The sequence below is a fragment of the Hyperolius riggenbachi genome, chromosome 3 (genome assembly GCF_040937935.1).
Source record: "Hyperolius riggenbachi isolate aHypRig1 chromosome 3, aHypRig1.pri, whole genome shotgun sequence".
Classification (NCBI taxonomy): Eukaryota; Metazoa; Chordata; class Amphibia; order Anura; family Hyperoliidae; genus Hyperolius; species Hyperolius riggenbachi.
In genome coordinates this window covers 296789296-296813422 of record NC_090648.1, presented here as the reverse complement: position 1 = coordinate 296813422, position 24127 = coordinate 296789296, and the positions used below count along the sequence as shown (strand labels likewise).

General features: G+C 43.7%; 1 protein-coding gene across 1 annotated transcript in view; it reads right to left on the bottom strand.

The window, feature by feature from the left end:
• PDZRN4 (PDZ domain containing ring finger 4) overlaps positions 1 to 24127 on the bottom strand; it is a 230329-nt gene that overhangs the window by 33866 nt on the left and 172336 nt on the right. Inside the window, exons 2-3 of the mRNA XM_068272736.1 lie at positions 14697 to 14950; positions 13770 to 13872 (exon numbers count right to left, since the gene is read on the bottom strand). Coding sequence (XP_068128837.1) covers positions 13770 to 13872; positions 14697 to 14950 — 357 coding nt within the window. The remainder of the gene's footprint in view (positions 1 to 13769; positions 13873 to 14696; positions 14951 to 24127) is intronic.

The window sequence follows — 24127 nt, the reverse complement described above, 5'->3', positions numbered from 1 at the left end:
TCACCTTGGAGAAAACGCAGGAGAAAAGTGGAATTGCATATAGGCCATAGTGGGTTACCAACTGTTTTGTACACTAAGAGCTGTCACTAGCAGCATTGCTTACACATTTTTGCCGAAGTCATTTTTGCATCAAAAATGCAATTTTCAATTATGAGAAATTTTTGCAAAAAATAGCTTGTATAAACACAAATAATTTATATATTTACTAAGAAAACTTGAAAAATCTATACTTTTACAGTGAAAAATCATGACAATTACAGAAAAATTATATTTTTACTGCGACAATTTTACCACAAAAATGAGAAAAATCTATATTTTTACCATGAAAAGTTGAGAAAAGTATGAAAACACGAAAAATCACAAAACTAATTTTCAATGGAATTTTCGGTCGAAAATCCAATATAACATTATTTTTGCAAAAAGAATATTGGCATTGTCACTCAACACTGGTCAGTCACTAGCTGTTAGCACAACCTCAGTGGATCTGCTGAAAGGTATAGGGGAACAATACATGTGTGTGGACATTTCCCTGTTCCTTCCCAGCAATCCCGCCATACATTCAGCATGGGTGTTTGTGTAATTTATTAAATACATTGTGACGGCAGCACCGTGTGATAGGTGACAAACTCCTTTGTGACAGCACTTTGCACATGCACAAAAAAGTTTTCTTACTAAAAAAACAAACAAACAATGTGGTCCCTCCCCCACCTAATTTCTAACTTCTCCTATAATTTAGCAGTAAAATGGAGCCTTCAAGCATGTGCACTGAGCGATAACAGTCCATGCAGCTTTTAACACAGGGGTAAACCTTAAAAGTATCTTAACAAAAATGATAGCGGTACTGGTAAAGTCTCTTACCTTAAAAAGCAATGTTACGCAGCCAGAATTAATAGAATGGGGCTGAATCTGGAAGCCTCCTTAAAAGGACAACTAACTTGAAGGGGATATAGGACTGCCATATTTATTCCCCTTTAACCACTTGAGGACCCACCCTTTACCCCCCCTTTAAGGACCAGCGTTATTTTTTGTGATCTGTGCTGGGTGGGCTCTGCAGCCCCCAGCACAGATCAGGTTTCATGCAGAGCGATCAGATCGCCCCCCTTTTCTCCCCCCTATGGGGATGGTGTGCAGGGGGGGTCTGATCGCTCTGGTGGGCAGGCTAGTTGCGGGGGGGGGGCACCTCAAAGCCCCCCTCCGCGGCGACATTCACCCCCCTCCCTCTCCCCCTCTCCCCCTCTCCTACCTGTCCCCCCGGTGATAGGGGCTGCACAGGACGCTATCCGTCCTGTGCAGCCAGTGACAGGACGTCCCCTGTCACATGGCGGTGATCCCCGGCCGCTGATTGGCCGGGGATTGCCGATTTGCCTTACGGCGCTGCTGCGCAGCAGCGCCGTACAATGTAAACAAAGCGGATTATTTCCGCTTGTGTTTACATTTAGCCTGCGAGCCGCCATCGGCGGCCCGCAGGCTATTCACGGAGCCCTCCGCCGTGAATTGACAGGAAGCAGCCGCTCGCGCGAGCGGCTGCTTCCTGATTAATCAGCCTGCAGCTGGCGACACAGTACTGCGTCGCTGGTCCTGCAGCTGCCACTTTGCCGACGCACGGTATAAGCGTGCGATCGGCAAGTGGTTAAGCAATGTAAATTGTCTGGCTGCCCTGTTGATCCTCTTCCTCTGATAGTTTTAGCCATAGACCCTGAACAAGTATACAAATCAAATGTTTTACTTTTAACTTTGACTGCATTTGCCACAAGATTGTTTGAGGGGAGTGGTTCAGACACTACACATGAAATATCACCAGGATACCAGGCAACCGGTATTGTTTAAAAGGAAATAAATATAGCAGCCTACATATCCCTCTCAGGTCAATTGTCCTTTAAGAACATGGCTACTAGTATGACTTTTAGCTCACTTCTCACTCCCCATGTTGATCATTGCCATCACTACTGCTGTGAAAGATAGGTAATGATGTCACCAGAGAGCTGGGAGGGGCTGGCACGTTAGTAAGTGGAATGGAAAAAGGTCAGGGCCCGTTTCCACTGGAGTAGAAACCGCTCCAAATCCGCAGAGTTTCCCCGCAGGCAAATCACGCAGGGAACTCTGCCAGAGGAAACTATGGCGCCGCCGGCCGAATTGCTTACCCTAGCAATTCGGCCGACACTGCCTGCAGATTTCGCGCGGGAGGCTGTGAATCCCATAGCCGTGCATGGCACGGCTTCTGGGATTCGCCTACGATCCCGCACACCCAGAAGTGCCGCCGCGTGTCTCACTAACGCGTGCGGCACAAGTGGAAACGGGTCCTTATTTATTTATTTATTGTATTTATAAAGCGCCAACATATTACACAGTGCTGGTCAATAAGTAGGGATACATACAATAGTTAGGGGTGACATACAGCAAAATGAAAATACCTGAATACAAGAAAGACCAGATCATGCAGCACAGTATGAGTACAAGGTAATGCTTAGTCACTGGAGGGGAGCATGGAGATTAGGCAAGTTAGGTTCACTCAGATGCATAGCATGGGTTCACGAACTTCACAGTAATGGAGGTGCATGATCAGGTAGGACACAAAAGGAGGAGGACCCTGCCCAAAGGCTTACAATCTAGAGGGAGTTGATGAGAGGGGGCGTCCCGGAGGGGTCTCCTCTGCTTCTTAAGCCTCTTAGAATCACTCGCAACTTGTCTGCTGTTGCGAATACTTTGTGTTAGCGCTCAGACCTTAGATAGATCCAGTGTGCTTTGATCCGGGAGGAAACTGTAGATTTCACACAGTGTTAGGATTTTGATAGCCATAATCATTCATTAATATTGTACTATCTGTGTATGACTCTTGCTCGTTCTGACCATTCTTACTCTCAGTGAACCTGTACTTCTGCCCATCTGATCTTGTTGCTGACTTGGCTTGTTATAACCTTCTTGCCTTTGCCTTTTGTCTTTGTACCGTATCTGCCAGTCTGTTGCCAACTCGTTTAGTCTGACTTCTCTACTCTCACTAGAGGGCCCTTGTCTCTGGTGAGGGGTTCAGTACTGTTAGTGCCCACCAGCTCCTCTGGTGTGGCATAGCTAAACCTATCAGTACTACTGTTGCACCAAGCACTATACCTTACTACCTCAGTAACTGTTTGTATACTTGTATTATTGGTGATTCTGCAGATCATCATATAATCAGGTATATATCTGCATTATAGGTGATACTGCAGATCACCTAATAATCAGAATTCTGTTACTTGCTGACACCAATTGTTGCAGAACAGCAGACCACAATGTCTATGGACGTACTGTGCAGCCAAGTTGGGGCCTTGACCACAGCAGTAAACAATTTAACTGTTCTGGTCAATACCCAACAAACACAGATCACCCAGCTGTCTGGAGTAGTGCAAGCTCTCCAGCCAGCAACCGCATCAGTGCAGTCCCCTCCTGTTGTTGATCTTAAAATGCCTCTCCCTGCAAAGTTTTCAGGGCACAAATCTGACTTTCAGAATTTCAGAAATCGTTGCCTCTCTTACTTTGAGATGAGACCTATTTCATCAGGAACAGAAAGTCAGAGGGTGACCCTTATTAAAACCTTATTATCAGGGGATTCACAGACATGGGCATACAGTCTTCCCAGTGAACATGAGGCACTATCTTCAGTCCAGGAATTTTTTAAGACTATGGCTATAATATATGATGATCCAGATATCGCAATTACTGCTGAAAGGAAGCTAAAGTCCCTCAGACAGGGACATAATACGGTGGAAATTTATGCCGCAGAATTTAGAAATTGGGCTGTGTCAGCTAGATGGGGACAGTTTGCTTTATTAGTTTGTTTTTTGACGGGATTATCTGGTCCGGTCTCTGATGTGATGTTAGCTCATCCTGAGCCTAAAACTGTCGATGAAGCGATTGCATTGGCGGATAAGATTGAGCACCGCATTCGTTATCAGAGGCAGACTCGTGGGAGATACTTTGTGAGATCTGGTGTTAGAGTCTATCCATCACTTTCTTCTCCTCTGGATGAACCGATGCAAATTGGACATTCCAAATTGTCAGAGGTAGAGAAAAATCGCAGACGGACAGAGAGACTCTGTTTATACTGTGCAGAAAAGGGTCATGTAGTACAGAACTGCCCTAAGAAGTCGGGAAACGCTGCCGCCTAGGTGTAGTTAGAGGTACTACCCTAGGCGAGCCAGCATTACCTCTAACAGATAATCACTTACTCCTCCCCTGTTCTATCACCTGGGAGGGTCAAGCTCGGTCCACTCAGGCATTTGTGGATTCGGGCTCTGCAGCCAATTTTATAGACTATGACTTTGTTAAAAAATTGGGATTTCCCCTAATCCCATTAGACAGGCAGATCTTAGTGACAGCTGTGGATGATTCTCCCCTGCAGTGTCAACAGCCTCTTTCTCAGACCCCTGTACTGCTGTGTCATGTAGGGGTATTGCATAAAGAAAAATTACAGTTTTTGTGCTTCAAATGGCAACCTCCACTGTGATCCTTGGGATGCCGTGGTTGCAAAAGCATAGGTTTAAACACAGTAGAAATTGGTGACGAGGGTTAGGCAAGCTGTGTGAGTTAAAGTATCAGGAGAAATGTCTACAACTGGTACTCATGTCCGAAATGATATAGTGCTCATGTTATCAGAATCTCAGTCATTCATATAGACTTGCTTATGTCTGTTTTTGCTGTTCGATCTGTTCATTTATTCAACTAAATGCATTTCATTTTGTTGCAGAGAAACCACAGATATTGCCAGCTAGGTATTTTGTACTTTTTAATGGTTTTGCTTATTCACAGCATCACCTCTCTCTCAAAAACAAAAACAAAAAACATTTTAAAGAAATCAAATTAAAAAGCCTTTTTCTATTATAGTCTGCTGTACAATCTCTGACTGCAATTATCATCTGCACGTTTAATTGGTACGATTGTTGCTTCCTCTTGCAATGTCTGCTTTACAATCTCTGACTGCAATCATTATCTACACATTTAATTGGTACGATTGTTGCTTCCTCTTGCAAAGTCTGCTTTACAATCTCTGACTGCAATCATTATCTGCACATTTAATTGGTACGATTGTTGCTTCCTCTTGCAAAGTCTGCTTTACAATCTCTGACTGCAATCATTATCTGCACATTTAATTGGTACAATTGTTGCTTCCTCTTGCAAAGTCTGCTTTACAATCTCTGACTGCAATCATTATCTGCACGTTTAATTGGTACGATTGTTGCTTCCTCTTGCAAAGTCTGCTTTACAATCTCTGACTGCAATCATTATCTGCACGTTTAATTGGTACGATTGTTGCTTCCTCTTGCAAAGTCTGCTTTACAATCTCTGACTGCAATCATTATCTGCACATTTAATTGGTACGATTGTTGCTTTCTCTTGCAAAGTCTGCTTTACAATCTCTGACTGCAATCATTATCTGCATGTTTAATTGGTACGATTGATGTATACATTGTTACTAAGATTGTTTAATATAAATTTAAGTAGTTCAACAGTGTTTGTAAATTCCCATATTACATTTGTGAATCCTTTTGTTCCAGCCCAGTGAGCACAAATTATTTATTGCAGCAGGACTGTTTTTTGGTAGCCACTCCCATCCTCAGCTGAACTGTTTTCCCAATTTCTAATTGAGAATCACTTCCATTTCAACCATGGCAGCTATCATATCTATTTAAACGCTGCAAGAAGGTCACTTGTGGCCTAGGTCATTTGGTGCCATTTAATTCCTAAGTGCCATTAGAGATGACCCGAACGGTTCGCCGGCAAACGGTTCCCGCGGAGAACCTCAAACTTTTCCAGAAGTTTGGTTGGCCCCCATAGTGCACCATTAGGGTCAACTTTGACCCTCTACATCACAGTCAGCAGGCACATTGTAGCCAATAAGGCTACACTACCTCCTGGAGCCACTCCCCCCCTTATAAAAGGCAGGCAGTGCCGGCCATTATACTCACTCGTGTACATGCAATAGTGAGAGAAGGGAAAGCTGCTGCAGACTCTCTCATAGGGAAAGATTAGTTAGGCTCTTGTAGGCTTCTTAGCTTGCTCCTTGCTGATTCTTATTGCTAAAAAAAACACCCCACAACAGCTCTTTTGAGAGCTAATCTTGTTCTTGTGATCTATTTTTTTTTCTGTGTGTCCCACTGACACTTATGTTGCATAGACAGCCTTGATAATTCATACTGTGTGTGTGCCACTGCCAGGCCCAGCACATTCAGTTACTACATTTGTGTATGAAAGGTGCCCATTGTAATACCTATTACTGCATATAACTACCTACCTGTTGTTCACAGTGCACCCACCTACCTACGTGAGTGCACGCAGAGTCACTCTGCCTGTCCGGTATCTGTCTGTGTGTGACAGGTGCACATTGTAATACTCATCACTGCATATACCTACCTACCTGTTGTTCACAGTGCACCCACCTACCTATGTGAGTGCACGCAGAGTCACTCTGCCTGTCCGGTATCTGTGTGTGACAGGTGCACATTGTAATACTTGGGACGTGCATGCCATGTCTGCTGCCTTCCTTGTATGTGTGGTGGTGGTAGCCGTTTCTTAGGTTCCCACTCCGGACCGGAATCGAACCATTATTCCCCGGCCACTACCCGTGGTCACTCGCAATGGCAGACTTGCCCTCCATAATAGATTCTCGTTACAGGCAGTGAACAGCCAGCAGAAAAAGTAATTAAAAAAATAGATGTAAGCTTTAACTATGTTATAGAAAGAACTATTGAAAGTTGATAAGTCAGTCAGACATTACCTGACATCACTGAGTGAGGAAGAGCAATCTGGCCATGGAGCGCACCAGTCCAGCACGGCCGTCACTACGCAAACCGCTGTTTGCGGTGCATTACACAGTCAGTTTGGTGTGTCAGTGTTAAGCAGTACTCTAATTACACTCTCTGATTGATGTATATACATGCAAGATGTTTTAAAGCACGTTAGGCCTGCAATTTAGCATTCAATGTGATTTCTGCCCTTAAAACGCTGCTTTGCGTCAAATCCAGATTTTTCCCCTGACTTTTGGCGTCTATCCCACTCCGCCATGCCCCCCTCCAGGTGTTAGACCACTTGAAATATCTTTTCCATCACTTTTGTGGCCAGCATAAGTGTTTCTAATTTTCAAAGTTGAAGTATATTGCGGTTCGCGGAAGTTCGCGTGAACCAAACTTTTTGCGGAAGTTGCGAACACGGTTCACGAACCGAAAATCGAAGGTTCGGGCCATCTCTAAGTGCCATTAATTACAAAGTGCTTTACAACTTACCAAGAATTTACCAGGAATTCAAACAGGAATTCAAACTGGATTCAACAGCCACAGGACTCTGCTGGAAACTACTACTCTGCATCCAGAACTGCCTCCAATGCTGTTGCTAAAAATGCCACTGCTGGGCACATGTTGCACAGCCAAGTAGACTCTGCTAGACTCTGCTTCTTTATTTACACAGGTTTGCTTGCACTAACTGCATACTCATATAAACTGTTTAGTGGTTGGAAATTTCCTGGTTATAATCAGACCATTACCATGTTTACTGCGCCTTTTCTTACGTTCTGCCTGTCTGCAAACATCTACAAGCTGCATTGCTACATGCATCCTCCCAGTGTACCACACTCCATATTATGCTGCTCTGCTCTGCTTTCCTCACCTTACTCAGCTTCTCATGAACTGTTAGCTCTCCTGAAATCTCTCTCTCCCCCCAGCAGCTCAAAAACCTCAAAAACATTTAAATCCCATTCACATTTGCTCACTCTCTCCCTCCTGCTCTTACTTGCAGCTGGTGATATATCACCCAATCCTGGGCCACAGCCTGCTGCCAGACAAGCATCCCCTGCTGACCTTCTTCACACACTTTACAGCCCTCTGTCCACAAATAAAGTAAACATCCATCCTCGCCCCAACCCTATTTCCATCCATCCCACCCACAAACACATGTTCCCCCTACCCTGTGGTCTCTGGAATGCCAGATCCATCTGCAATAAACTTACAGCAGTCCACGACCTCTTCCTCTCCAAATCCCTCACCATCCTCGCACTCACTGAGACATGGCTCACCCCCTCTGACTCTGCTACAGAGGCTGCTCTCTCCTATGGTGGGCTTCACCTCAGTCACACCCCCAGACCAGACAACAGGAATGGAGGAGGGGTGGGTCTGCTCCTCTCCCCATCCTGCACCTTCCTTGTCCTCACCCCACCTAACTCCCTACAATTCACATCATTTGAGGCCCACACCATCCGCCTTTACCATCCCCCCCTGCCATTTTTGCAGTCTTATACCGCCCTCCGGGCTCCACCCCACAATTTTATTGATGACCTTGCCTACTGGCTCCCTCACATCCTCTCCTCTGACCTCCCCACCATCATCCTCGGGGATTTCAATAATCCCATCGATAAAGCCCAGAATTTCGTTGTGACCCGGCTACTCACCATTGCCAACTCACTTGGCCTAGTACCACACACCAACACCCCTACTCACACTGCAGGTCACACTCTCGACCTTATATTCACTAAATCCACCACCATTGCAGACCTTGACATTGCACCCTTTCCACCCTCAGACCATCACCTTCTCACCTTCAACCTCCTCATGGAAGGCACCTCCAAACTACCCGCCCACCCACCTGGTCAATGGCAGCGAGACCTGTGCAAGCTCAACCCTAGCGTCCTTGCTGACCCGCTCTATGCCCTCTCCTCCACTCTCCCCACCCTAACCTGTCCTAATCTTGCTGCAGCTCAGTATCGCCAAACTCTCTCATCAGCCCTAGAGAAAGCTGCTCCACCAATATTCCGCCACAACCGACCCCCTAACCCCCAGCTCTGGCGCACTACCCATACTCGCAACCTCCAGAGGAAAACACACGCCACTGAACGGAAATGGAGGAAAACTAGACTTAACCTGGATTTCCAACACTACAAGACTAACATGTTGCAGTTCCACACTGCCCTTGCTCATGCAAAGCAGGAATACTTTACCAAGCTCATCGGAGCACAAGCTTCCACCCCCGGAGTATTTTTGCCTCTTTCAACTCCCTGCTTAAACCCAACCCCTCACCCTCCATTTCCTCCCTCTCTGCCACAGATTTAGCCACACACTTCACCAACAAAATTGTCTCCATCCGTCCAGAAATATCCAATCTTCAATCATCACCACCCCCCCCCCCTTCTCCCAACCAGCTCCTCCTCCACCCTATCCTCCCCTCACCTCCTTCACTCCTACTACCACCGAGGAAGTCAACCACCTACTGCAGACTTCCCATACCACTACTTCTCTCCTTGACCCCATCCCTTCTGATTTACTCCAGCCTCACTTCACGGAATTGGCCCCAGTCCTCACTACCCTGTTTAACCTCTCCCGATCCACAGGCACCTTCCCCTCAGACTTCAAGCAGGCCACTGTACCACCCCTGCTCAAGAAACCCTCCCTCGACCCCTCGCTACCCTCCAACTACCGCCCTATTTCGCTCCTCCCCTTTGCCTCAAAACGCCTTGAGCATCTGGTTCACAAATGCCTGACCCAGTACCTCAATGCCAACTCACTGCTAGACCCACTGCAATCTGGATTTCAGCCTGCTCACTCAACCAAAACTGCTCTCACCAAAGTGACCTTGCCTTAGCTAAAGCTGAAGGTAAATACTCCATTCTCCTCCTCCTTGACCTTTCAGCAGCTTTTTACACAGTAGATCATCCCCTACTCCTCCGGTCCCTCCAGTCCATGGGCATTTACGATCTCGCCCTGACCTGGCTTTCATCCTACCTCTCCAACCGATCCTTCACGACCACCTTCAATGAGTCCTCGTCCACCCCCAACCACCTCTTGGTGGGAGTCCCCCAAGGCTCAGTCCTAGGCCCCCTACTGTTCACCCTATACACATCCTCCATTGGCAAGGTTATCTCCTCCATGGGTTTTAGCTATCATCTGTATGCAGATGACACCCAGATCTACCTCCACACCCCTGACATATCCACCACTACCATGGACAAGGTCTCCTCCTGCCTATCAGCCATCTCCTCCTGGATGTATGCTAGGTTCCTGAAACTAAATCTAGACAAAACGGAATTTATGATCTTCCCACTCGGCCATCCATGAACATCCCAGATGTGCATGTCACTGTTAACCACACTACCATTCGCCCTACCTCTCAAGCTCGGTGTCTGGGTGTCACCCTGGATTCCACACTCTCCTTCACTCCTCACATCCAAAATCTCACAAAGTCCTGCAACTTCCACCTTCGTAACATCTGTAAGATTCGCCCTTGCCTGACCTCTGCCACCACCAAACTCCTCATCCATGCCCTCATAATTTCCCGCCTTGACTACTGCAATGCCCTTCTCTCTGGTCTCCCTATGACCCGAATAGCCCCACTGCAGTCCATCATGAATGCGGCAGCCAGAATTATCCACTGCTCCCATCGCTCCACCACGGCGGATCCCCTCCTTGAATCCCTCCACTGGCTTCCTATCCAGTCCAGAATCAGATTCAAGATACTGTGTCTGACCTACAAATCTGTCCACAAAACCTGTCCAACGTACATTTCCATTCTTACTCAGAGGAACACATCTAGCCACTCACTCCACTCTTCCAATGAACTTCGCCTGACCGCCCCCCGCATAACCCAGTCCCATGCACGCCTCCAGGACTTCTCAAGAGCTGCTCCAATACTATGGAACTCCCTACCTCCACATCATTAGGGCAGTCCCCTCCTTCAACATCTTCAAGAAGGCCCTCAAAACCTTTTCAATCTAGCCTACTACCCCTCTCAAGTGCTCTAAACCCACAGCTGAACTCTGGTCCCTTACCTTTCGTGTCCTTACCTCTCCCTCTAGATTGTAAGCCTTTGGGCAGGGTCCTTCTCCTTTTGTGTCCTACCTGATCATGCACCTCCATTACTGTGAACCCATGCTATGCATCTGAGTGAACCTAACTTGCCTAATCTCCATGCTCCCATCCAGTGACTGACTAAGCATTACCTTGTACTCATACTGTGCTGCATGATCTGGTCTTTCTTGTATTCCTGTATTGTCATTTTGCAGAATGTCACCCCTAAATATTGTCTGTAACCTAAACTAATGTCCAGCGCAGCAAAATATGTTGGCGCTTTATAAATACAATAAATAAAATAAATAGTCTGATCCTTAACTGGTGTAATCTTAGCAATCAGTATTAGGCCTTGTTCATATTACAGTAGGAATCACCAACGCAATTGCAAGTGCTGATCACTTTTGTGTGCGCTTTTGAAAGCTCTTTTTTTAAGTGCTTTCTGAGTGATTCGTGATTTTTAGAAGGGCTTTTCTAAGTGCTTTTGTTAGGCGATTAGCGTTTTTTTTTAAAGGAAACAATCAGGAAGTGAACTGTTTGACCTGGAACTAAATAACTTTAATGTACTTTGTGAGGAAGAATGTTCACAGAATCGCTTTTCCAGGCGCTTTTTTAAGCGATTAGCAATTTTCCTATACCTTGCATTGAAGCGCAAATGCTCAGGAAATGGCGCGGGAGCTGCGTTTGGGATTGGAATGAAAGCTCATTGCTCATGTGAGAATACTCACATAGGAAATCATTGCACAAGTACTTTTAAAGCACTTTTAAAAATCGCCAGTGCTTAAAAATAATTAAAGTGCTCATAGTGTGAACAAGCCCTTAGGCATGTTTTGGTCTGCTACCAAACAATCATTATTCCAATGTTGTCAGTAGAAAAATAAGGTGTTTTTTTTCCGTAGTAGTTGTAGGAAGGATACAAAGCTAAAAGAAGAAATTTAAATATAGGCATCTGTTACAATAGCCAAATGTTAGAGCTTTAGCCCTCTGGGTCTGTGGGTTAAAAAGTACCATATGGTACCCCATATGCATGTGAAACCTAAATGCCTGATAAAAAGTACAAATAACTGTCTTTTAAAAATTATTTTATTTCATCAAAGTATAATCAGCACATAAGTGAAAGTTATTCTATTGTAACAACAAGAACAACTTGTCTTCCAACATTTCCCAACAGTTTGCTGCTGTCTGCTAAGCACAGTTGCAGCAAATACAATCTAATGATTGGTTTCCACGTTGCATATGTATAAATCAAGCGCCTGTCTAGTCATACTTCAGCTTCTACTAGTAAGATCTCTGTAGGTATGGATTGTCACCAGATATCTCAACGTATGTGGAACAGTCGCTTTGTTTCTATAAACTTTTTTTCAAATGGGGGAACAGGATAAATAATCACTGTATTGTGAGTTCTCCCCAGCTTGCCATTTCGTGGAGAGGGCTGTTATCTGACTTTTATTATCTCAACTGTAAGTGAACTGTTTACTTTTTCTCTGCTAGAGGAGGAGTCATTACTTCACAGACTGCTCTGAAAGAATCATTTTGAATGCTGAGTGTTGTTTAATCTGCACATATTAGAGAATGATGCAATGTTAGAAAAAACACTATATACCTGAAAATAAAAGTATGAGAATATTTTCTTTGCTGCTAATCTTCTAGTAATTATTCATAGTACACAACCAATTCACTATATCATATTTTTTTTCGCTTCAGTGTCTCTTTAAGGAGAGTAGGAGTACCTGTGGGCAATATAATGTATGCAACACTAGGTGACTATAATTGTGACTGGTACCACAAAGAATTGTGGGAGATTAATTTATATCTGTCACCTAAAGCTCTATCTGCTCTTCCTTCTCCTAGTCCTCTGCTTCTGCGTGTCCTCCTTTTCCAGGAATACCACATATCTATTGTCAGCTAATGGCTCTGTAGGTCCAGGCTGAAACATGGCTCACCCTGTACAATGTCCAGCCACTTGTGTGTGACAATGGAGAAACCTGCTGCAGCCTTTCCCTTGGGAAAGCTGACACACGTACCTTGCCTGGCCCACATTATAAACCCGATAGTTCAGTAATTCCAGACCAAATTTCCAGCCACTACTGATTAAAACCAATAAAATGTACTTTCGTTTTCAGTGCTCTCACATGGCCACCAGTCCAAAAAGGAACAAAAAAATCGAAGCCCCACCAAATAGCCTTCTACTAGGACAACTACAAGTTACATAACAAGGTACATCCAGGGACTGTACAAAACTGACAGGAGGCATTGTCAGGGACAACCAAAATCGTAGGAACAATATATGCCATACTACATTTCCCAGTTTCTCAGCGTTACAATAGAAATCCTGGCCATATGCAATTAACTTTTTTCTCCTGATTTTTTTCCTAGGTGATGTTTTCACACCTTGTCAATAAAATGTCTCCAGCAATAAATCACCAGCATATAAGAAAATACTTTAATTAATTTAAAATACTTTAATTAATTACTTTTATATAATTTAAATACTTTTATATAATTAAACAATAATACTTATAACAATAAATAAAAATACTTTGTCACTTAAGGTGGCCATATATCAGGCGATTTGGCCACCGATCGACTGTCCGTCATCAGTCTAGTCCGTGGGCTAGGCTCCCAAACACTGCTATTGCCTACTGAGCACGCTCTAGTGTCTGCAGCTCAAGCGCTTTGAGTCCGCCAGGAGAGGAGTGTGATATAGATATTATTTGTCTGTCTTGTATAAAAGCATAGCAAGCTATCATCTTTTTCCTAAAATATTAACAGCTCAGACTGCACAAAGCACATTTAGTTAAGAAAAGAAATAACTAGTGATTTTTATTTTGAAACAAAGCAAAAGTATGTTTAAAAAAAAATATTTGTGATTAGACACAGCAAATAATACATGTAAATATAATTATTAATGAGTTCTCTGATGCCAGTAGAGAACCACAAACCATCAGCCATAATGAAAAATGATCTCACCTCGTACTCATAGTCTTCAGTTCTGTCTCCATCAGCAGGCAGGCTGGAGAGATACTCATTACCTTCATAAAATTCATGCTCCATTGGATGAAGAGAATGGCAGCTATATGGGAAAAATTGGTGCAAGAAGGCCAGATGAGACAATGTTCTTCTTTTTAATTAAAATATGACAAACTTATCTGCGGCTTTTTCGTTTCAAGAGGTTAGGATGGGTTGCTAATCTAAAGAAACACTGAACAAAAAGATATGTTTCTTTTCATTTACTGCACACTTAGGGTAGTCATTTTCATAGCTTAAATTGGATTCCAGGCAATGATCTGTGCACCAAATCAAAAGAAATATAGCAGTACATTCATAACAAAGGGCTGGCAATGTTCTGCAGCTGCAGGATTCCAATCTGTCTTTTTGAAACTCTGCCTGTCTGCTAATGAAGCCATGTTCACATTTTATATTCGGGGAAATGTGGACACAATAACTTCAATAAATACAGAAGTACACTTTGCAATAAATTGAAAATACTTTGTTGTACAATGAGTGGAAGTAAATGGCTTGATGTGGCGCTAGCTTTCTTAATTCTCTTACAAGCTTGTATTATCTGTCTAATCTCTACATGGTGTCCAAGAGGCAGAGATTGATTAGAGTGAAGAATATCATATTTCTTTTCTTTTTCCAAGATAGATTTTAGGAATACTGCATGTGTCATAGTCTCTCCAACATAGTTCTATTGATAGAAAAAGACTGCATGAAGTCAAATAAGATTCTTTAGTGCAGCTGGATGTTGTCTGTATTGTCTGGTCTCATCTGGCTGTTAAAGCTTATTGGACCACTATTCAACGGATAAGTATAAAGATTACTTTTATTCATTATCTTTTTTTTATCATCTTTTATATATTCTTTTAGTAAGTCTCTACAGAAAAAAAAACATACCTGTCTGAAAGAAGAAAAGGACAAATGTCAGGAACTGGTGGAGTGGATGGTCTGAGTTTGGCTTGAGCCATGATATGCTCAAATGTGATGTCTGTTTGGGTGCTCACATTCACAAGCTGAACTTCCTGTGAACTTCCAAGCCCTCTGTTAATAGGTGCTCTTCTTAAAACTTGAACAACTATTGGCTCTTTTGCTGTGCGAAAGGCTTCAACTGCTTCTTCGTGGGTTGCTTTTGACAGATCCTTGCCGTTAACCTGTGTAAAGGCACAAACATAAAATTAAATGTCGGAAACATATTAACATAAATATCAGGAGCTGATCTACTAAGAAAGCAATTGCTTACAAGCTTATGGTCTTATTAACTATTCTGTGAGTTTCAAAGTAATTATAAATATTCCCTTTAAATTCTGTGGATTAAGTTTTATTACATACGAGAGAATGAGCTTTTTACAACCCAGCACAATCAAAGACAGCACCAATTATACAAGTACACACTGCATGTTGGAATCTTCTGCTTGAGTGTGGTCTGTTCCTTCTAATAACTAAAGGCATTGAATTCCTACTTCACAGTGAAAAGCACAATTCCAACCTGAAAGATTGTTAACCTTAAATAGTCAAGCTTTTTGCCAACCAGGAGATTTTATGTGAATGAAGATGTACGAAACACAATAATGAATCTACATGCAATAATGTTGGTAAATATGGAAATATTTGTAGGAATGCTTTTTTGGCATGACACTTGTATGGCAATAAATCGACAACTATGCTAATCCTATTTGACTGTCTGTTTCAATCATATCCTATTTTTTGGTTCAGTGACATACAGTACAAGACCTCAAGGGAAGAGAAGGTTTTTCACCCACGTGTGCTCCTTGCATTGACTTATACCACAGGTTCCATAAAGTTTGGAGGGGGCTACACCTTGACATTAATCCAAAGATCCCATCTTATTCCAGGATAAAACACATGTATATGTTATAAATAAACCATCAACAAAACAGGGCCTGAGAATTATTTTGCAAGTTCCCATGCAATCAGTGAAAGGGTAGCTGTAAAGGACAAATACATGTTGGGTGTTTTCTTTGGGTCCTTCCACCACACTTAGTTTTTGAAGTTTGAGAAACATTTACAACGACACACAATATGAGATCCTCACAAAGGAGTTTATGGCACGAAAATACCCCAAAAAACTCATAAAGGATGCCAAATTTAGAGCCAAAACAAAAAACCCAAGACCCCTCACCCAACACCACAGATACCTCGATTCATTGCCCTCGCTTCATTACACAATTTAATGCACAACATCCCCTCATCCGCTCCAGCCTGAAAAAGAGATGGGATATTTTATTGCAGGACCCATACCTTCGACCAATAATACCAATAACACCCACAATTACTTTTAGGAGAGCACCAAATTTACATAATCTCCTTGCACCCAGCTGACTCAAAACAGATACAGGACCCGAGCACCGACAGAACCAATCTACACCAGGGTGCTCACCTTGCAACAACACCAGGCACCCATTACAACAGTGACACCACCTTATTTCACATCACCCTCATTGAAAATATTAATCAACACCAGCCGGATGCTTTTGAGCAGCTTAAATCGATAGAAATGTATTGGATTCAGATGTTGAGGACCCTCGTACCAGAGGGCCTCAACAAACAACTGGAAATAAACCATTGATCAAAAAATATACCTGTATCTTTTTTATTTCTACTTAGTCGCCTCTTTTATCATACCTTACCTTCTTCTCTTTTATATATTTTATTTTTTATATTTGATTATTTGATTATTTTATAATTTTGTTTATAGTTATATTTTTATATTTTCATATATTTTTACCTTACTGTGTTTCATATGTTCTTGTTTTTGTTCCATCTATGTAAGGCCCGGTTCACATTAGCGGTGGCCGTCCGGAATCGCCGTGCCGGAGCCGGACCGCTTGCAGAACGGACGGAACGGACGCACGGCAATAGCAATGAAAGCCTATGCGTCCGTTCACATGCGTCCGTTCTGCCGGACCGCAGCCGGACCGGATCCGGACCGGATCCGGACTCCGGCGTCCGTTCCAACATGCGCTATTTTTTGGTCCGGCTCCTCCGGCAGCCGTATCTGGAGCGGAGCCGGACTGCACCATCCGGCCAATACAAAGCAATGAGAGCCGGAGAGCGCACAACACACTGGCTACAAAAACCGGACGTTCTACCCCACTTCCTATGCATTTGGATGGGGACCACATGGGCCCAGCGTTCAAAGAGTGGGGCAGCAGCGATTTCATGCTGGAGCTCGTTTTGGCAGCAACATGTCTGATGTCTGATAACGAGGAGGCGAACAACAGGAAGGAGAGAATTCCCAGGTTTACGAGTAAAAAATGCCTGGATCCATGGTCCCAACTGCAGTCTCTGTATCCACGGATGGTCTCCACACGTCCACCTGTCTCCAACAATGACCCCAGACCCTTCTGCTGACCTCCCAGACCCCAGGTATTTACAGGATGGTATCTCCTTAAGAAACCGGATCCGGACCGCAACCGTGTTCACACCGCACGGAAACCGGATGCAAACGGACCGGATCCGGACCGGATCCGGATAGGAACCGTACGGATCAGGTCCGGTCCGGCTCCGGTGCGGTCCGGACATCCGGTGCGGTTTTGACAAAACCGCAAGTGTGAACGGGGCCTAACTTTGGAATACAGCTGTTTATGATTTATTACCAATTATTAAGATGATCTTATTATACATGTACCCTTAGATTTATGTATACCATTCTATGTGACCATTTTCACTACCCTGGTTTATTCCAGTAGCATACAACTAACATGGTACTTTCATTTACTGTATGCTTCCATTTTCATTTATGGCAGTTTTTTGTTCTCTAATGGTCCTAATATATGTCTACTACTTGCAGCATGCAGCCCAGTAAAGTATGATATTGCACAATGCACCTTATACATTAATACTATTTCGGCCCACTAGATGGGCGGCAGCAACATACTCAAATAGGGCCCCATTACAACTGCCCATATGTAAATATATGACCCCACGACAATTTTAATTAATGACTAACATTATAAACAGCCAATATGCCCCTAGGTCCCCTTTTATTGTTGTTTTTTTTCCTTTATTGTATTTTTCCTTTTTTTACATATTCTCATCAACTGAGCGCAACGCTACGTCTCCCCTGCCCACAACCACAATGGTGGATGGAGCGTCTAACACATGCGCACAACGTGCGTTCCAACAAAAATAATTTTTGCTCCCAACCAGAAGTACGTATCCACCCGGAGCGCGACGTTAAGGTCGCACCGCTATGCCTGTTCCCATAGCAATAGTCGCGACACAAGGGTCGCATAAAGATGATGCGACCAAAGGGCCGCACCTACGCCTGGTGGGAAATTCCAACCTGCTCCCGCCGCCGGATTGGTCAGCGGGCTGTACTACTTCCTCATTTAAACAGCGTTACAGGGATACTGCGGCACCGAGGCGCCAGGTGCTACCCTGACCAAACGCTGTTGAGTTGGCTTTTCTTCTATATCTCCTTTTGATCTTTTTTATATATGCACCTTCGCCTTTTGTCTTTTGCGTACTTATATTCCAACGATCCCCCCACCCCACCCCCGCATCACCTATTACCCTTTTCACCTCCACAATAATCCTCCTCACTACACCCCACTCTGGACTCCCCATTTTCAAATTATAATACAATACATTTATACCTCATCTATCCCTCACTTCACCTCCACTATATTTAGGACCCCTCCCACCGCAGTAATCAGTTGTATAACATCCCACTCCGGGGCCCCCATTTTCTGAACGCAATACACCCTTATGCACTATGCACCCTCAGGTACCTTTCCCAACATTAAATCTATCCCTCCCCGTCTTCTCCTCCCCCCTCCCCTTTTACAGAAACCCCCCCTCCATTCCACACATACACCCACCTCGTAAGCACATAACCTACCCACCATTCTAAACAAATATTATTAACAATCAACCCTGCAGCCACTCCCGTCTAATCTTAGGTTTAATCTTACGGTTTATTCTTAAGCACACCATAAGGCTAATGTTATATACTATATATATATATGTATTCATGCGTTTGGTCCTAATATACACTTATATGTGCCTCTGTCCCCAGTTGTGTACTCCAACTATCTATTGCCTGATGAAGCGGGTCTAGGCCTGCGAAACGCGTTGCGAATATCACTTTGGAGTGTACCAATAAAATTAACTTGTTTTGAAACACACAGCTTCCTGTGTCTGCTTGGAGGAGGTAAGTCCACCGCTGCCTACTAAGCAATTTTTAACCTTTTAATAATTGATTTTATACTTTTGGTGCCTCTCCATTACATTATATTTACAAAATGTTGAAATTCTTGAAGTTTAGGGCATGTTTGTGATTTGTAGAGATTTTGATAAAAATCCTGGAATTCTTTCAAGGCATTTCATGGGTCTCAAGTGACAAACCACTGTTGATTCTTAATGGTGGGGTTTCTTGCTGGCCAGTTTATGAACTTGCATTGTGTGGGTTTTGCTCTTAAATAATAGATGTCTTGAATTAACCACTGTTGTTGTCTCAGGACTTTTGACTTTTCCCAGCAAAGTAGCATCTAGCGGTTCTTTAGCATTTTTTTTCATCATATGGGTTCCATTTTGGGTTCTTAAAACTTTTATTGACCCTCTGTTTTAAATTTTTCAAGTCTCTTTTGTCTGCGGGATATATTTTGTCAATTTCCCTCTCCCGGTGGCTTCCCACGATGCTGATGTAAATGAGTTGAAGGTGTTATTTTTCCCTCTAGTGTATTATTGACTTTTGAGTGTTAGCTTCAGAGAGGAAAAGATCATGGACGAGTGTCAACCTATTTTCCTTAAAGCGGACCTCCACTGTAAAAGTGAAAACATTCCAGAGTGAAACTTACTATGACTGCTTCCCCTCTTTTTTTTACCCAATTCAGCCATAACTGATTACTGCAATAAGAAGCAGGGAAGCATTGTGGCAGCTCTGGAATGCTACAGACTGCTGTTGGCACTGCACTTCTTCTCTCTTTACCTCTCCTCTCTGAGATAGGCTGGATCAGTGGCAGGGTACCTCTCAGGCCAAACTACGAGGCTCCCCCCACCCACAGATGATGATACAATTCCTTAAAAGTATTTGCAAAGGCAGAAAACTGCCCTGGAACTTCTTCAGAAAGGGGGTGTGAAAAAAAAGAACAAACAAAACCTGGATTTTATGGCACAAGAGGTCAATTTTTAGAATTTTTTTCCTGCTACTCTGTTATATCTTCTGCTGCCTCACTGATAATGTGGGTTTTTATTTTTACACTAGAGGTTTGCTTCAAGTATCAAAAGATGTTAGGGGCAGAATAACTAAAGAGTGGTTTGACCAAGCTATTTTTATATGCGCTTATTGTTTTGTGATGTGTTTCCGCTTCCTGTTGTCTTCAAAATGATTTGCATAAAATGCAATGTAAAAACGCATTGAAAACGCATACAAACCACATATGCATTTTTTATATGCGAACCGCAAATGCGTAAAAACGCAAGCAAAACACTATAAAATCGCATATGTGGAAAAAACGCAAACGCACTAAAAACCGCACATAACAGAAAACGCAACCTTTCATGTTCTGCTATGTGTGCACCCAGCCTTTGAGAATATCATGCAAATGCCATGGGGTTGCCTAAAATTGACATCAACCCTCAAGCACAATACTAAATGAGGTAGTGCCAAAATCAAATTAAGAAAACATAATAAGTAATAACAGTTATCATTATTAGCTATATCAGTGTATCATCGGAAAACCAGCACCACCTTTTTTCTCTTCCCATAAGAGACCATAACAAATGCATTTTTGGACACTCAAAAAGAAATCTGAAAGGGCAAATGTTTGGGTTTTTTTGGATGCAAATGGAAATAATCAAAAAAGATTTACAAAAAAAACAGTAATTGCTTCATTTCCAATATAGCAGTACTTTAGATTAAAACCAAGCCAGATTGGGAGTTTGGGACAAAAAAAACAGGAAGCTGCTCATGGGCTCTGAACCAGACATAGTTTTCCCACTATGGTTTTAATGGTATAACCTCTGAATATGAACTCTGTCACTTCACTGCACCTGATAGTCTTGTGAACACTATCTTGAGGCTGGATCATTTCTGGCACAGTGCTGTATCTGCTCTGTCCAGAGCCCTTCATCCGGTACAGTGCAAGCAATAAGGAAAAGACTCACAAAGAAAAATCATGCCTAGCAGTCCAGTTGATTTGTATGGCTGCATTAGTATTTTAATCACACACCTGAAACAAGCATGTGGTTAATCCAGTCAGAGCACCTGATCTGCATGCTTGTTCAGGGTCTATGGATAAGAGTATCAGAAACAGAGGCTCAGAAGGACAGTCAGGCAATCTGCCTTGTTAAAAGGAAATAGATACTTTAACCACTTGAGGACCCACCCTTTACCCCCCGTTAAGGACCAGCGCTGTGCTGAGTGATCTGTGCTGGGTGGGCTCTGCAGCCCCCAGCACAGATCATGTAGCAGGCAGAGAGATCAGATCACCCCTCTTTTTTCCCCACTAGGGGGATGATGTGCTGGGGGGGTCCGATCTCTCCTGCCTGCGTGTGGCTGGCGGGGGGGGCAGCTCAAAGCCCCCCTCCGCGGCGAAATTCCCTCCTCCCTCTCCTACCTGCTCCCCCCCCCCCGGAGATCAGGGCTGCACAGGACGCTATCCGTCCTGTGCAGCCAGTGACGGGACGTCCCCTGTCACATGGCGGCGATCCCCGGCCGCTGATTGGCCGGGGATCGCCGATCTGCCTTACGGCGCTGCTGCGCAGCAGCGCCGTACAAATGTAAACAAAGCGGATTATTTCCGCTTGTGTTTACATTTAGCCTGCGAGCCGCCATCGGCGGCCCGCAGGCTATTCACGGAGCCCCCCCGCCGTGAATTGACAGGAAGCAGCCGCTCGCCCGAGCGGCTGCTTCCTGATTAATCAGCCTGCAGCTGGCGACGCAATACTGCGTCGCTGGTCCTGCAGCTGCCACTTTGCCGACGCGCGGTATGAGTGCGCGGTCGGCAAGTGGTTAAGCTGAGAAGGTAGCGCATCTTGCGCAACTAGCGCAACCTTCATTACATAGGTGATTTGGTCATTCTTAGGGCAATGCATATTACGCTACTTGTACAGCACGGGTTCCTCTAACAATGCTTGCATTACCTAGATAATGAGGGTCATGCTAATTGTGCAATGCAAGCTACTTTGTCAGCATAAGTAGCAGTAAAATTGTTGTGCGCGCTCTATGCACAGCACCTTTATCAAACTTGTGTCACTATGGCCCTAAAGTCTTAAAGAGAAACTCCAACCTAGAATTGAACTTTATCCCAATCAGTAGCTGATACCCCCTTTTACATGAGAAATATAATGATTTTCACAAACAGACCATCAGGGGGCGCTGTATGACTGATTTTGTGCTGAAACCCCTTCCACAAGAAGCTCTGGGTACCGCGGTACCCTGGGCAAACTGCCACAATGTAACAATGTTCACAGACAGGAAATGGCTGTTTACAGCTGTCTGTAAAGCCAGAACAGCTAGAAACAGCTACATAACCTGCCCACAGTAACAATGTCACCATGTAATACATGTCAGAATGTGAATCTGGGAGAGGAAAGATTTTACAATGAGCAAACACTGACTAAATCATTTATACATAATTATGGTAAAAAATGAAGCACTTTTTTTACTACATTATTTTCACTGGAGTTCCTCTTTAACCTGGGTTACTTTTAAATGCTTTTTATCTCAAAATCATTAATTAACCTATGTATGAATTAGGTTAGGATACATTATTAACCTGAAGAAGGTTCCTATAGTGATTGAAGATCTGAGGATGAAAGTTAAAGTGGACCTCCGGGCAAAGAAATGACTTTGTAATGTTATTACAGATTAGCTGAGAAATAAAAAAAAAAGCAGTAAGCTTCTTACCAATGTTGCCCTTTCAAATGCTTTGCATAAGAAACAAGAAATCCTGGCAGCTGCCTTTTTATGAAGGGACAGGTGCAGCGGGTGTGTCTAGTGCAAGAAATCTGTGCATCTGTGTATGGGCAGTGATGGACACAGAAATACAACTGAACACTCCCAAACACTATGCCTTTACTTGTCTGCCCTGTGTTATCTGTCTGCACTGATAAAACTAATTACACTATTTATGACTTATTGGGCAGAAAGTCCCTGCTCTGCAGTGTTTCTGAATGGACCTCCAGCTGAGGCTGACATGATTTCTCCTCTTTTCTAGAGCTATGCCTCACAGAGAGGTGTTTGTTTGTCTCTTTGGATCTAAGTCAAAGTTTTTTTCTGGCTTCCACCACAAGCCAGTGGTATGCAGTAAATATCTACTTTTTACTTAATTCAGGCAACACCAGAGTCTGCTTTCTGAATTAAAGAGACTCTGTAACAAAAACAAGTTCCCCTGGGGGATACTCACCTCGGGAGGGGGAAGCCTCAGGGTCCCAATAAGGCTTCCCCCTCCCCTGTAGCTGCAGGCAATCCAGCCATGGCTCCCCCGAAGTCTCCAGCAATCCAGGCTTGACAAGCCTGACAAGCTACATTTATTTACCTGGCTCCAGCGGGGGTGCTGTTGCAGCCCTCAGCACGTATATAAGCGGAAATAGCCGATCTCCATTGGGTCCGCTCTACTACACAGGTGCAGGAGACTTGCGCCTGCGCAGTAGAGCTGCCCCACAGTGATCGGCTATTTCCGCCTACCTCCGAGCGGACAGTCGATACTGCGTCTGCACTGGAGCCGAGAAGGTAAATATTTACATCCCCGCCATTCTGGGAGCTTTTTAGCTGCCGCCGTGAGACACAGGAGGACAGGGGAAGCCTCAATAGGATCTGGAGGCTTTCCCCCACCCCAGGTGAGTACCCACCAGGGGAACTTTTTCTCGTTACAGGTTTTCTTTAAAGGTTTAACCTTTACAAGACTGAATGAGTGGAGTGGTTATTTTGTAAAAGCAATCAGAGAATGTTGCAAAAAATGTTCTATTAACGTGCACCAAATGAATTAACATTTTTAAACTAGTATATCTTTTTAATACACTGCTTTGTTAGCATAGAAATAACTCCTGGAATCGTCTGTGCTGTTAAAATAGCCATGATCTCTGCATGAAGCCTGCTAAACTGCCCTCTGTATTTTTTATGGGTAACATGTTTAACTTATTGACCTTTAAACAGATTGGCCTTGTACATTTGTCACCTGATACAAGCAGATATGACATAAGTAGAAGTTCATCAACATACTGCTAGTTTGCAGTAAAGGTCAGTAGTGAATAAATCACACTTTATCCTGTTAAAATAGACTTTAATTGCACTTACCCAAAGGCATCTGTCGTTGCTAAAATGTAACACTTTGCTTAAAAATGTCATAAGCATTGATGTC